The following is a 12984-nucleotide window of genomic DNA, read 5'->3' as shown; positions in this document are numbered from 1 at the left end:
CCCCCTGAAAAAGACGCCGTGTAGTGCATAAGATCGGTTAAGGCTCGTTCTTACACTGAAAATTGCGAATTGCGAAATTGCGTATTGCGAATTCAAATTTACATACTTTTATGTGCGATTTTACCATCGATTTTTTGTTGTGTGCCGTGATACACTGACTGGTGCTCAAGACGAATCAAGTGGATGCGGTGGATGCATGTGGTTTATGGTCCCAGAATCTCCTCCTTCTGATTTATTTTTCCAAAAAAAAATGAGGAGAGTCAAAAATTTAGAATTTTGCGTTACACGTTATAAATGAACGCTCGCTGGCACACAATTGTGCGGTCGACCCCGTCGACCAGCTCAGCGGCCCACGGAATCACCGCACCCGGGTATCGCCGGTGGTTTCGTTTTGGGCGTTACGTCCCAGGGCGCACAGTTGACTTTCCTGAAGCTCGTTGGGACTTCGCCGGCCGGATTTGTTCTGGGCTAAGGTGCTGTTGCAGGTATCTCGGAGTAGGGTGGTTACGTTGGCTTTCAGAAGGATCGGGGAGGTGCTGACGTCGTTGGGATCGGTACTGCCCCAGCCGGCGATAGTGAGGAAGGTGTCTGAGTCCGGGTCGGTGTAGTTGGTGAAAAGACAGGCCGGGTGGAGGAAATTCTCGGTTATAGTGCGGTTCAGCAGAAGTAGGGCGATGTCATTCTTCAGAGGACGACCGGTGTAGTTGGGGTGGATGAAGGTTTGCTCGATGACGACGTCAACGGGAGGATCATTGGTGTCGTAATCGATCAGTTTGACCACACCAAGTCGCGCGTAGGTAGGCTTCTGAGGACTCAGACAATGGGCAGCGGTAAGAAGGAAGCGACTCGAGATGAGACTAGCTCCGCAGCGAAACGGGGTTTCTTCTCCTTTAGCGGGATATCCCAGTGCCGCCATATGAGGGAATTCGTTCAGGGCTGCCTCGATCCCGTTGAAGATGTGGTTAGTTAGAGCCGAAGTCGGCGGGAAACTGTCGCACATCCGTTCGGCAATCGAGGATGATCGCTGTACGAGAACCGTACCTAGCTTGGAAATTGCCGATCCTCCTACTGTGTTGGTGGTGTTCTGACAGCACACGATTGGCTGATCGCGATCGAACGAACACGTCACCCAGTCCTTCTGTGGGGTAGTCTTTAGCGATAGACAGGAAGCGTGGTGTCGGCAGACACCCATCCCGGCACCATCCGCCAGAGGACAGCTGTCACCTCTGCGGAAGAAGAATAACAAAATTGTATAGCTCTCTCACCCGCGATCGCTTACAGACGCTGATGGCAACGAAGATGATGTCATTACCGTATCGATCGGTGTTGATCGCCGGAGCTGCCAGCACCATCCACATCGCCACCCCAAGCCAAACGATACAATTGATGATCACCATTTTACACTATTGCTCTAGTCGCTCGAACTTCTGTGTCCAAAGTGTCACTACAATCTTCCTTCGATCATTCTGGAGCTGAATCCAAAAACGCTGCAGCGCTCAGTAGTGGTGATTTACGGTGCAAAGATCCGCTCACAAGGTCAGTGTCGATGCCAAACGTCTCTTCCGGAAGCAAAACAAAACTTGTTCTCTCGTAACCAACAACTGCGGTACTGTGGCTTCTGCTGTATCGAGGGTCGTACTAATGGAATCACCAAACTCAGACTACATAGCCGAAGGAGATGAGTGGAACTCGCTCTCTGCTGAGAGGAAAGAAGCACTGATAATGGAGAGTTCTTTGCAAACATGCGGAAGCTGTGGCACGTTGAAGATCGGAGAGTATTCAGAATAAGATTTGAGTGATTTGGGGTGGTACGCAATTTTCGAGCGAAATATGGTAGAGTGCGCCTGTATAGCGTGTACGTGCACAAAAAAGTGAGGTTAAATTTTGTTCTGTGCAGCAAAACAGATAGTGCGCTAGTGTGTGGGACATCGGACTTAAATAACTGTATTTCATTGAACTCACTAGTATGCATTATCAAAGAACAGTCAATTAACTTAGTAGCATATAATTTTAAGAGAAATCATGCAAAACATGTCTTTTCTAACAATTTTTCTTAAAATTTTTAAAGTTAAAATGACTTGATGTGCTTCGAATCCCGGACATTTAAAGAAGCTGATTCGAAATCCGGACTCTTTTGCTTCGAATTCCGGACACTCGTTTTTTTTTTCTTTTTAATCGCACATATTGGAATTGAAATTTTAGTGACTGGCATTCTTTAGGTCTCAAATAAGCTGTTAACATCAAAACAATCGAAACTTTGTATAGAATTTTACTAGAATTTAAAGAAATCAAAACCATAATTTTCTGCTTTACCTTCCCGGTGCTTCGCACGCCTCTGAAATATTTCAGTGAAATTTTTCTCTGTTTTGGTAAACTCATATGTTTATTTTATTTAATTGTTTTAGCATTGACTACAGCGTTCAAACCAATTTAAAATGAAAGTTGATGTTAGAATTCATCAAATAACACAGTTTTGACAATTATTATGCAAACTTATATTCAAATAATTGATAAAACAAGATGAGTTGTCCGGTTTCGAAGCATCCGGGAATTCGAATCATGACGTCACATGAAGCTTTTTATTCCTTACATCCAAACGAACGATTTCTGATATCCAATACATCGTGTTCGATTGACAGCTTTCTGTAACTCCATGTGACGCCAATGCTCATTTTCAGGTTGAAACAAGCTGTTCCAGTTTGTAATATTTGACTAGAGTAAGCAGGATGAATTGTTTATTTACAATGTCATTTTAGAATATTTTTTTTGCTAGATATACCGACACCCTTGTCAGAAAATGTTGTTTTCCTCGTTTGGGTGCATTCTTCATAATTTACCATTGCTTATTTACTGCTTTCTTTAGAATTTATTATAAATCAACTCACTCTCCCAAAATTTACCACAAGAGAGACACGAGCGAACGAACGAGTGGGCAAGTTCTCCGAGATCCTCGCGTTCATTCTGAACTTGGAGATCCGATATGAGATCTTCGTTGGGGATCAGTTCTGATCGGTAATCTGAGCTGGAAGCATCACTTCTGGATATCGAGCGCTGGTTCTTCGCGGGTTCACCGACGTCTTCCGTCGGTTCTTCAGAAGTACTTGTGACATGATCAACTTTTACAAGTGATCGATCCTCTGATCGATAGTTACTGCAACAATAGGGTGTGTGATAAGTTAAACAAATAGCCGCTCAAGTTGAGGGTACTGATCTTCGCGTGGACGGTGCTCGCAAAACCGGTTTAGTGCGTATGTAAATCGCGCTGGAAAATCTACGAAACAGACCAGAACCGCCGTCGACCATAACCGCCTTATTCCGGATCATCTTTTGGGGGAAAGAGGGTTTGACAGTAGATATCAACGAATGCAATAACCAAGAGAAGGTCATGAAATCTGCACAATACGTCGTCGACGTCGTCACCGTGCGATTACCTTCAGCATCCAAGTGACCGCAGCCGTCGGGCCGTCATTTGAAGTGATCAAAAACCGTAACAAATCAAAGCCGGCGTGGTACACCGCTTGACCGCCAGAACTGTTTTGTTTGGCCTACTGTTTGTGTGTTACAAGGTAAATAACCTTGCTGAGAAGAGCCTGAAGAAATTGCAACAGGTTGGGCTTAGGAAGCAGTCGCGTTGTGATTTGAGCTGGAAGGAAGGTTGCATTACTCAGCAATTGTTCAGGGAAGACAGCGACATGCTCGGAAATTATGAATATTCATAATTTTCTTGCGATCTGTTTACAAGTGATGCTCGAGTGCTTAGTGGCTTTTAATTGTTATTATCGACAGTGTCAGTGATCTCACTTAGCTTTCTGTTGTCCGGATTTGTGTTTAGTTTAACCGTTGATGATGATAGAAGTAAATTATTTAAGAAAATTTACTATTATTACAAGTGTTCGGAAATCGGTAAAATTTCAAACAAATTAATTTCAGTGACATAAACTTGTATTGCCTCAATCAATAATCAAGTGATTGGAATTCATCATTCTAGATTAAATATTCAAAAGGGCCTATCTGCATAGAAAACACAAGGCTCATTGGTTGTTTTGAAAATTTACTTTAGCGTTCTTCTAGTGTGTAATGCCGGTGTTTCCTCTCCGCTTTCAATTAGGGATTTCGCACCGTTCATCAAAATGTTCTACAATCAATTTGCCACGATTGCAGTCGTTTTTGGGTTAGTCACATTTACGCTCAGTTTCGATTACACCGGAGGAGATGAGCTGTACGGTAAGTTTTGTTATTTTTTTGTTAGTAACTGCTTTGGGGGTTTGTCCTATGGCTATTAGTTTTTGCATTCAAACTATGTAGTATCTTCTGCCTTACCTTAAATTAATGCTTAATGAAAAAATAGTATAACACAAGTTTAAAATATAAACTATGAGGTCATGTAATTTTGACGCAACCTAATTTTCATGTATCTGACTACAAATGGATTGTAATCAGTCAAGTTTGAACGCTTTTAGTGGTATTGATGACTATATCAGATTTTATATGAATAAGCAATACCATATTCACGATAGGTTTGTTGATGTCTACGGGATGGCCGGATGGCCCATTGACAAAGCTAATGTAACCAAAGGTGACTTTTGAGCATTTAGAAGGTTTTTATTTTCTAATATTTTTTTATTACACTGAATTGTCAAACGAACGGGGTCAGTTTTGTTTGACACCATCTTTACGGAGCTCACACACACTACCAAACGTTTGTTTTGAAAGTGTACGTGAGCACCGTGTAAAAGTGATAGTTCGTCACTTTTTAGTTTGACTTTTACCAACCAACGGGATACAAACTAAAAAAGTGTCAAACGAAAAAGTGACCAACCACCGGGGGTTGAGTGTATCTGAAAAGTAAAGAAATGTTGGCGAGGGATTCGGATAATCAAGTATGGACTGTATTAAAATTCTAACAATATGATTATCGATCGTTTTTTACTTCGTATCTATTTATTTAAAAAAAAAACTCATTCATGATTTTTCTCCTCTCTAAAGAATTTGAAATAGATCCACCCTATCACCATGGCGGAAATTGTTGCTTTTGAAACCTGCAAAACATAAAAAAATATATTTAAAAACAATCAAAACTTTCAACTTAAAATTCACGCACATTGGCTCTTCCTCGAATCGTTTGTGCGTTAAAGTACCGCGTGAAACCCTTCAGCGAGGGGTCATCCTTGAGGATCTCTCCCTCTCGTCTTTGCGGCTGCGGTGTTGGAGCTGGTTTTGCCTCGGAACACATTCTACGGATGCAATTTGAAACCACCGGAATTTTAGACATTTTTTGGGAAATTATTGACAGAACTCGATTAAACAGATCGTTGGTGACGTGACTTTGTAAAAATGCGACTACTTTGATTTGTAATTTAAACCTGTGAACTCAAGGGGGTAATCGCTTAACAAACTTAAGAAATAATATAAAAAATAAATGCATATAACATTCGGTATTCTCTAAATAACGATCCTAAGATAACACATTTGCCAGATATGGTTTTTATATGGCATCATGAATGATGCATTTTTTCATTTATTTACCGATTTAATAGTTGGAATCCCAATCGATTTTATTTTCTTTTATTGAATGTTGTTACTTGTGGTTGTAACGAATTCTACTACACCCAGAACTGGACATCGGCATACGAGAGGATAAAGAGCACGATAAATCCCGAAATTACCGAGAGTACTTTACTCATGGGTTCATCTTCGAAAAAAGTTCATCTATCAAAAAAAAGTACCGGTACCGAGACTCGAACCCTAGACCTTCGGCATATTACACCGTGCCTTTGCCGTATGGGCCACCATGGCTCGGTGACTATGAGGCAGTCATTTGTCCATATAAGCCACTCAATAGGATGAACTGTTCCAATGAAAGAATGAACACGCGAGAGGACTATACTCTCACTAAATAGCACTTTCCTCACGTTTCTTTTCGTGAGGACTATCCCCTCGTTCTATAACTGATGAAATAAATAGCGCCAAGTCATACAATGCACATGGTGCTATTGGAAAAAATCTGCAAATTGCAAAAAAGTGCATCACAAATTGTGCATAGAGCCCATGCATTTTATTTTACATTCTGTATATAATACAATAATGCGGATTGACAGCAATTTATGTAGTTTCCATTTGAATGTATCAATAAGATTTTTTTCTAAAGCAATTCAATGCTCCAAAATTAAACTATAAAAATGTAGCATTAATTATCAAGAAATTTCGCTTCAAAGTGGAGTGCCAGCAATCTGAAACGAGCCCCTCAATTTTCAGAGGACGATCCGTGCAAGCTGAGTGACGGTTCCGCCGGAATTTGCACCGTCAGCGGCAAGTGCGCCTGGTTCGTGACAAACGTGATCCAGAAACGGCTCGTGCCGTACCGCAGCGTGGTCAGATGCGGCTTCAACCGCAACGACGAAATCGTCTGCTGCCCACCGACGAGGTGAGTATTGATGATTGTAGCGAGTGAGTAAGGGTAGTGCTTGAACTTGAATGGAATGCAAACTGAGGATATTGAACTGGTAGGAACAAGCAACACCAACAGAGATGGAAAAGGTGACTCTTAAAAATTTGGATTTTCTATTCAAATCAATATTTTGACTAACCTTATTTCAAGAGTGATCAGATATTTGACAAATATGTATATATAATGGTGTTTCATCCAAACATAATTTCTCAAATCAGGCAAATTTATTTTCAAATAGTAGAGGATACCCATAGGAACTCTCATGCCAAATATCAGCCCATTTGGTTGTGAATTAGCCTGTCCCCAGCGGTTCAAAGTTTACATGTAAACTATGGAAGTTTTCTGCTTTTCGTTCAATCGTTCCTACAGGTCTGGACAACATGGATTCACTAGAATAAAGACAGGTGTGTAGGGGATGGTCCAATGAACAAATTCAGAAGAATTAGGGTTGTCATTCTGTCCCAAGGTGCGCATTGGATCGACGTCCGGTGTCTCCAGAATCAACGATTCACCCTTTAAATGTACGCATTGTCCTTAGTATGCTATGATGGCTAGGTGAAAATAACGACGCCCCATGTCAGACGGTGAGCGTGGCAGAGCATTTACTCAAGTTTTGGCTCGAAACATACTTTAAAGTACTAAAATTATAACTTTGATGTTCCTAAACAATTTGAACTATTTCAAATAACGTAACATGATGATTTTGTAATTATAATGCAATCGATGCTTCTCCACGTGTTCACCGTCTGACATGGGGCGTCGTGTTTTTCATAGCCGTCATAGCATACTAAGGACAATGCGTACATTTGAAAATGAATCGTTGATTCTGAACACCGGAATTCGTCCAATGCGCACCTTGAGGTCAGAATGGACAACCCTAATTTCTTCTGAATTTTTCTTGGACCATTTACACCTGTCTTTATTCCTAGTGAATCCATGTTGTCCCCAGACCTGTAGGAACGATTGAACGAAAAGCAGAAAAATCCCATAGTAATTTACATGTACACTTGAACCATGGGACAGGCCAATTCTCAACCAAATGATTTGGCATGAGAGTCCCTATGGTATCTACTAGGGAACCTCGGTTTGCCTGATTCTGAGAACTTTTTTATTTGGATGAAACACCCTAATATATAATAAAACTTGCTGGATCATATTTTCTATGTCATCTTAACATAATAATTTAATTTTCAAATTATGGACATTATTTATTTTAAAAGTAAGACATTTTAAAATTGCCCCTATTCGCATAAATGTCCCATATACAGTAGTTGTTCGGTAACTGGGCTGAGAACGTAGCCCAGTTACCGAATGTTGCTCGTTAACTGGGCTGAACAAAAAATAACGAGGGGACCACCGATGCATAATATTTCCAGATGAAATATAAAAATAAAAGTTGCTCAAATTTATTTACAATGCTTTCTTTTCATATTTCTTTAGTTGTAACGAAATTAAACAAAGTTTTTATTTTTGAACATGATTTTTGCATCCTCGGTCATTTGGTTTGTTTTGGTTTTTGACGTTTGTCTGCTTTTAACTTTGGGCTACGGCCCAGTTATCAAAGACCATTAAAAAGCAGCCCAGTTAAACAACGAAGTTACCGAACAACCCTGTCAAAAGTTAGTTAGTCACTTAAGGCTGTTGTTAAGTTTTCACGATAAACAACCGGATTTCTTCAGATTTCTAGATCAACGTGCTTTTTCTGATAGAACTCGCAATTTTGAACCAACAGTATCAATAATCGGATTGTGTCTTTCAGAATGACATAAAATCCTCAAGAGATCGTGACAACCCAATCCCCAGAATGTACCGTTAGTATCGTGAAATTATTGCACTCCTTCGTTATATTTTGATCGCTATTTTTCTAGTCAAATCAACTTTTCTCGATCCAATTTGTCAACGATCTAAAATATCTAAATTCTAAACATTTCTAAATATTAAAAAAAACTTTGAAATTTCTTAAATTTAAGAAGTTACCTTTTCTAAGAAGGACAATTGTACTTTAAAGTTTTCTTATAGCGAAGCAATGGGTAAAATGGATTAAGCCGAAAGACTTTATGTCAAATGGGTACACCCATAATCCAATTGAATTTTTCTAAAATTTCCTTGCATAGTAAAAATCAGTCCAGCCAGTTCCGAAAGACAAATTTGAATCTGAGTCGATATATATATATACGTGAAGGTGGTCTGCGGGATATTTAAGTCCAATGGGGCATACCAAGCGTCCTCAGCCTCAGATGGTAGTCCCAGATATCCCCTACAAGCTGCAGGTCGAGAGTTGATATCAGTAACATTTTTATTTGAAATTGAAAATTGTGCCATATTTTCACTAAAATGCCAATAATTCCTTTTAAATTTAACCAATTGGGATGCTTTGGCTTGCATTTTGTTGTATTTTTCAAGTCCTTTCAGATGCATTTTGAATTTTGAAATTAAATTGAATTTTCACAAAGTTACATCCTTTTTAAGATTTTTGAAGTTTTTTTACCATAAAACTTAGTGTCCCGATTTACCCCGCTACCCGTTGACCTCGAGTCCCTGAACCCCTGAAAATTACAGGTATATTGGTGAGGTCTATGCTAGATTGGTATGCTTAAGAAGTTCTTTTTTCGAGTGATTTCATAGTCTATCCTCAATGAGGTGAGAAAGGCAAAAATTGCATCCTAATTTAACATTTTCTATTATTTTCTCAATAATCCCGGGACAGGCCCGGAAGAAATCCAAAGGGCAGTTGCCTACCTCCGAAGGCAAGTTGGTTACCGATTCCGGAATGGCCATTGAGTGGCCACATCCTATTATGGTTAGCTCGGGACAGTTCAGTTTGTACCGTTTTTAATCATTAAATCAAACTTCATAATACACATGGGAAAATTATGGGAAAAGAGGCAGAGTGTTTAAAAATCAATTCCGAAACTAGAACCTATAAAATTCAAGAAAACTTAAAATTTCTCGTGATCATGAGCCTCCACGGTATGGTCCCAAACCCGATTCTCAAATTGACGTCAATTCGACCCGTTTTGCATCAAAACATCTCTGCCACTTCAACAAAGTCGCTTCTTCTCGTTCAGCTTAGGGCCACGAAACTCCCGCAAGGCGACGCAGGCGTGCGAACACTTTCGCGACTCGACCAAGCTGTCCTTTCTGATCGTCGGAGGTGAGGAAGCCGAAGAGGGACGTTCCGTTTTTGCCCTGGGGTATGAGTCGTCCGCCGGAGGAGCCGGGCCGGACCAGTACGAATGGGGCTGCGGATCGAGTTTGATTTCGCCGAGGTTCCTGCTGACGGCTTCATTCGGATGGGCATTTTAAACCTGGTTAAGCCCGATTTGGACAACATGCAGGAATCGACGCTGAAGGTGAGTTGGGCTTTAGTGTTGAGCTCTGAATTAGGCTAGTAATTTCTTCCAGAGGTTCATACCACATCCGGCAAGTACAACGACATTGCGTTGATCGAGGTGGATCAACCGTTCAAATACGATGATTACGTGAACGCGGCCTGTTTGTTCACCAGCCTGGATCTTCAACCTCGCGATTGCTGGTGGCCTCGGTTGGGGTCTTACGGAAGGTAAGTAGTTGAAGACTACCGCGTAGAGATGTTTCTTTCAAGATTGTTGCTCGAGTTGTTTTCAAGCCGCTGCAAATATTTTTTTTGTTATGGCTAACGCATTTATTTTAAAAAAATCTTAAATTCTTGTTCATTTCCAGCCGAAACCCGATCGGACGTGTTGCTCAAGGTGAACCTCACCACGGAACCGCTCAAGCAGTGTGACCAGGAATACCGCACCGCAATTGGCCCACAATCGACCAAACTGGCCAACGGGGTCATCGCGGCGCAGTACTGCACCATCGGATCCCGAATCGAGACCGGGGCGGCCGCCGGCAGGAGGGCAGGACTCGTGCAACGGAGATTCTGGTGGACCGCTGCACTTCCTAGACGAAGCGGTCAGTCGGTTCTTCCTGGTGGGCGTGACTTCGTTCGGGCTGGGCTGTGGTGAAACTGCCAGCATCTACACCCGGGTGGCGGCCTACCTGGACTGGCTCGAACCGATCGTGTGGCCGGACAGTGCCTCGCTGGTGGGGCGATGATGGGGGAGGAGGAAGACGGGACAGTTAGGATGAATAAAGTAATTTAAAAAAACGAACGAACTTGTCATGTTCTTACCCTAACCAGTTTCTGCTCTGCCCTGACTCACAGGCCTTCACCGCCACCCACTTCTCGTCATCTGTTGTCATTGTCATTGCCTTGTCTGCTGATCAACCTGATGTCTAGCTAGAAACCTGTTCTGGTGCGTTATGCGCCACTGACCGCTTCTCCGTTGATATGCAGATCTTCTCCACTCTCAGTCTCGCGCACTCTCTGTTGATCGCGTATTCCTGATGATCTTCTCTCTCGCAAACTCTTGACCACTCATTCATCTCCCGGCGACGGATCTGCTGGATTACTGGAGAGGAAACCAGCTGCGATCACCGACCCGCTCAGTGATCGTCCGAGGTTCTTAGCGCACAGTTCGCAGGCAGTTCGCGTAGTGGTGATCGCGGCCGGTTATTTTTTGTGATTTTAGTGGGTGTTGTTGTTTCTGCCGTCCCAATAAGCGACCTCATTTTTCTGCGGGAGGTGTTCCGGACCGGAGGAACCACCACCGTCCCGACGATCAGCGGGGTTACGGGCAATGTGCCCGTGAAGATCGGTGTGACGTAACCTGATCGTGTATCAGTTCATGGAAGAAATTTGGCAAACCGTTCGCGAAAAACTGTCCATCTAACCGTGAAGAGAGCTTCAAGGGTAGCGACATCTCTCTATGTTTACGTCGCTACGACTACAACCGCAAGTTCTGCGCAGCTCTTCGTATCAGCAGACGAAGATTCTGCCAAAGAAAAGAAAGAAGACGGCTATGACAACGATGATGATGACCTTTGGGAAACCCGCTCGTTTCCAGCTGTTGACGCTGAGCGCCGTCGTCATCAACGCGTTGCTGATGATCGCTTCCGCACGGGGCCAGCTGTACGGTAAGGGCGCCAAGGACGGAAAACCCCGTCTTCACAGCTTGACTGAACGCGCAGGAATCCCGGCCTTGTCTTGCGGGACCGGTTGTTTGTAATACAAATCGATCGCTGCGCTTATGTTCTTCTTGTGTCAGAGTAGGCGTTGCGTCGCCGCCGCGGATCTGTTTTTGCTTGTGTTTGTTTCGTTGTCGATTCTTCTTCGCCGCGATCTAGAGTGCTCTGCCGCGGTGTTGATAACCTTTGAGGTCTTGCAGTGAGTCGGTGAGTGGCGGTGCAGTGAGCGGGCTTGCTTGGATGCGCGGCGGTAGAATGCTACAAGCTAGAACTTGACGAGTTCAGAATTGGGTATGGTTGGGAATCAAGTTTTAAATGTTTTGTAGAAAAACGGAACATTTATGATGGTGTAACAAAATTCTGCTTGTGTGGACACCAGTTTGAAACCCGCGGTGGCCGTTAAAAAATCATGTCATAGTGAATATCCTGCGCCGTTATTCTACGTCTTATCAAACAGTTGTATGGGCGTTACTATAGCAGAAAGTGTTGAACACTTTAAGAGGGAAAATAAAAAGGAATCGAATATTAGGAGAACAACATGTTTTTCTATCGTGTATCTATTGTTGGTACATTAACATTTTGACGTTCGATAAATGCTTTTAAATCTAGCAAAACAATGCCAAAGGGCCGTTGTGGGTTTGTAAACAAAGTGTATCCCTTTCATGCCAGATGTAAACATCTTCTAGCGTGAGCAGGCACTCTTTGTTTACAAACCTACAACTCTTCTTTATTAAATATCTTTAAATTGAAAATAAGCAACCATTACACAACAGAAGGTAAGAAAGCATTTTTTTTTATCATAGTGAGAATCGTGGAATTGGATAGAATTATTCGCAAATTTTCATCATTCTATTTAAAATCGTAAATTTATAATAAATTGAAAATTTGATGTTAAGCTTTAATGTAATTTTAAAATTAATTAGGTATATGGCCTATTTTGGACCTACTATGCAAAGCGTGAACATATTTCGCATTGTTCTCAGGAACGGTCTAACTAATTTGGCTCGTTTCAGGATTGTTTTGTGCCTTAATTTATGCTTAACAAAGTGTACTATTGAAAATTGAAATAATTTCACCAGTTCATTGTACTAAGCATTTCAAGTAAAACATTTTTGGATGCATTTTGGACTTATTGAATGTATTTTGGATACATCGCTGAACCTATTTTGGACCTACACTCTGATTGGTTGAAATTTGGACAACTCGAATTGTGGCGTGTGATAAAACAATGGATTTGAATTTGAAAACGTGTTTTGATTATATTCGTTTTCGTTTTACGGAGCAAGGTGGGGGACGCGGCCTCATGTCAATCCAAGTCCGGTTTCTTGTGGAAAAAAGGGTAGTGGCCGAACTAGTATTGCATAAAAATGAACACCACCGGAAGATATAGTGGATCGGGAGGGAAGGTTAAAAAAATTAGTGTAGGTGTGAGTGATATGCTTGGATTGATTGAACGGTTTCTATTTTCTATTGGTCTTGTT

The 12984-nt window shown here is 41.8% G+C and overlaps 4 protein-coding genes across 4 annotated transcripts in view; 3 read left to right on the top strand and 1 right to left on the bottom strand.

Annotated features, from left to right (window-relative positions):
* Positions 1-336: 336 nt before the first annotated feature.
* Positions 337-1652, bottom strand: LOC6048949 (serine protease persephone). The gene is made up of 2 exons (XM_038249320.1): positions 1313-1652; positions 337-1226 (listed from the first exon to the last, which is right to left on the bottom strand). The coding sequence occupies exon 2, from the start codon at positions 1190-1192 to the stop codon at positions 359-361; it is 834 nt and encodes a 277-aa protein (XP_038105248.1). The 5' UTR covers positions 1193-1226; positions 1313-1652; the 3' UTR covers positions 337-358.
* Positions 1653-2988: 1336 nt separating this feature from the next.
* LOC6048954 lies at positions 2989-9754 on the top strand. The gene is made up of 4 exons (XM_038265550.1): positions 2989-3566; positions 4109-4224; positions 6256-6424; positions 9517-9754. The coding sequence occupies exons 2-4, from the start codon at positions 4131-4133 to the stop codon at positions 9752-9754; spliced, it is 501 nt and encodes a 166-aa protein (XP_038121478.1). The 5' UTR covers positions 2989-3566; positions 4109-4130.
* Positions 9755-9764: 10 nt separating this feature from the next.
* On the top strand, positions 9765-10587 carry LOC119770520 (serine protease persephone-like; the record flags this gene model as incomplete). Its single annotated transcript, XM_038265540.1, is given in 5 exon segments — positions 9765-9801; positions 9854-9974; positions 9976-10010; positions 10151-10335; positions 10337-10587. Coding segments are annotated over 5 exon segments (573 nt in total), but the record flags the coding sequence as incomplete, so codon positions are not given.
* Positions 10588-10908: 321 nt separating this feature from the next.
* The window catches only part of LOC6048951 (serine protease persephone), a 16470-nt gene continuing 14394 nt past the window's right edge, over positions 10909-12984 (top strand). The window contains exon 1 of the mRNA XM_038258900.1: positions 10909-11452. Within this exon, the coding sequence (XP_038114828.1) occupies positions 11245-11452 (208 nt within the window). The 5' untranslated portion in view covers positions 10909-11244. The remainder of the gene's footprint in view (positions 11453-12984) is intronic.

Source organism: Culex quinquefasciatus, chromosome 1 (assembly GCF_015732765.1).
Source record: "Culex quinquefasciatus strain JHB chromosome 1, VPISU_Cqui_1.0_pri_paternal, whole genome shotgun sequence".
NCBI classification, from domain to species: Eukaryota; Metazoa; Arthropoda; class Insecta; order Diptera; family Culicidae; genus Culex; species Culex quinquefasciatus.
The sequence above is the reverse complement of the archived record's forward strand: the minus strand, read 5'-3'. Positions and strand labels throughout refer to the sequence as shown.

What these genes read in the sequence shown, in the direction of transcription:
- LOC6048954 (XM_038265550.1), top strand. Translation starts at nt 4,131, where the DNA reads ATGTTCTACAATCAATTTGCCACGATTGCAGTCGTTTTTGGGTTAGTC. An exon ending in CGGAGGAGATGAGCTGTACG is followed by an intron (nt 4,225 to 6,255) that starts GTAAGTTTTGTT and finishes CTCAATTTTCAG; the next exon opens with AGGACGATCCGTGCAAGCTG. An exon ending in GTCTGCTGCCCACCGACGAG is followed by an intron (nt 6,425 to 9,516) that starts GTGAGTATTGAT and finishes CTTCTCGTTCAG; the next exon opens with CTTAGGGCCACGAAACTCCC.
- LOC6048949 (XM_038249320.1), bottom strand. Translation starts at nt 1,192, where the DNA reads ATGGGTGTCTGCCGACACCACGCTTCCTGTCTATCGCTAAAGACTACC.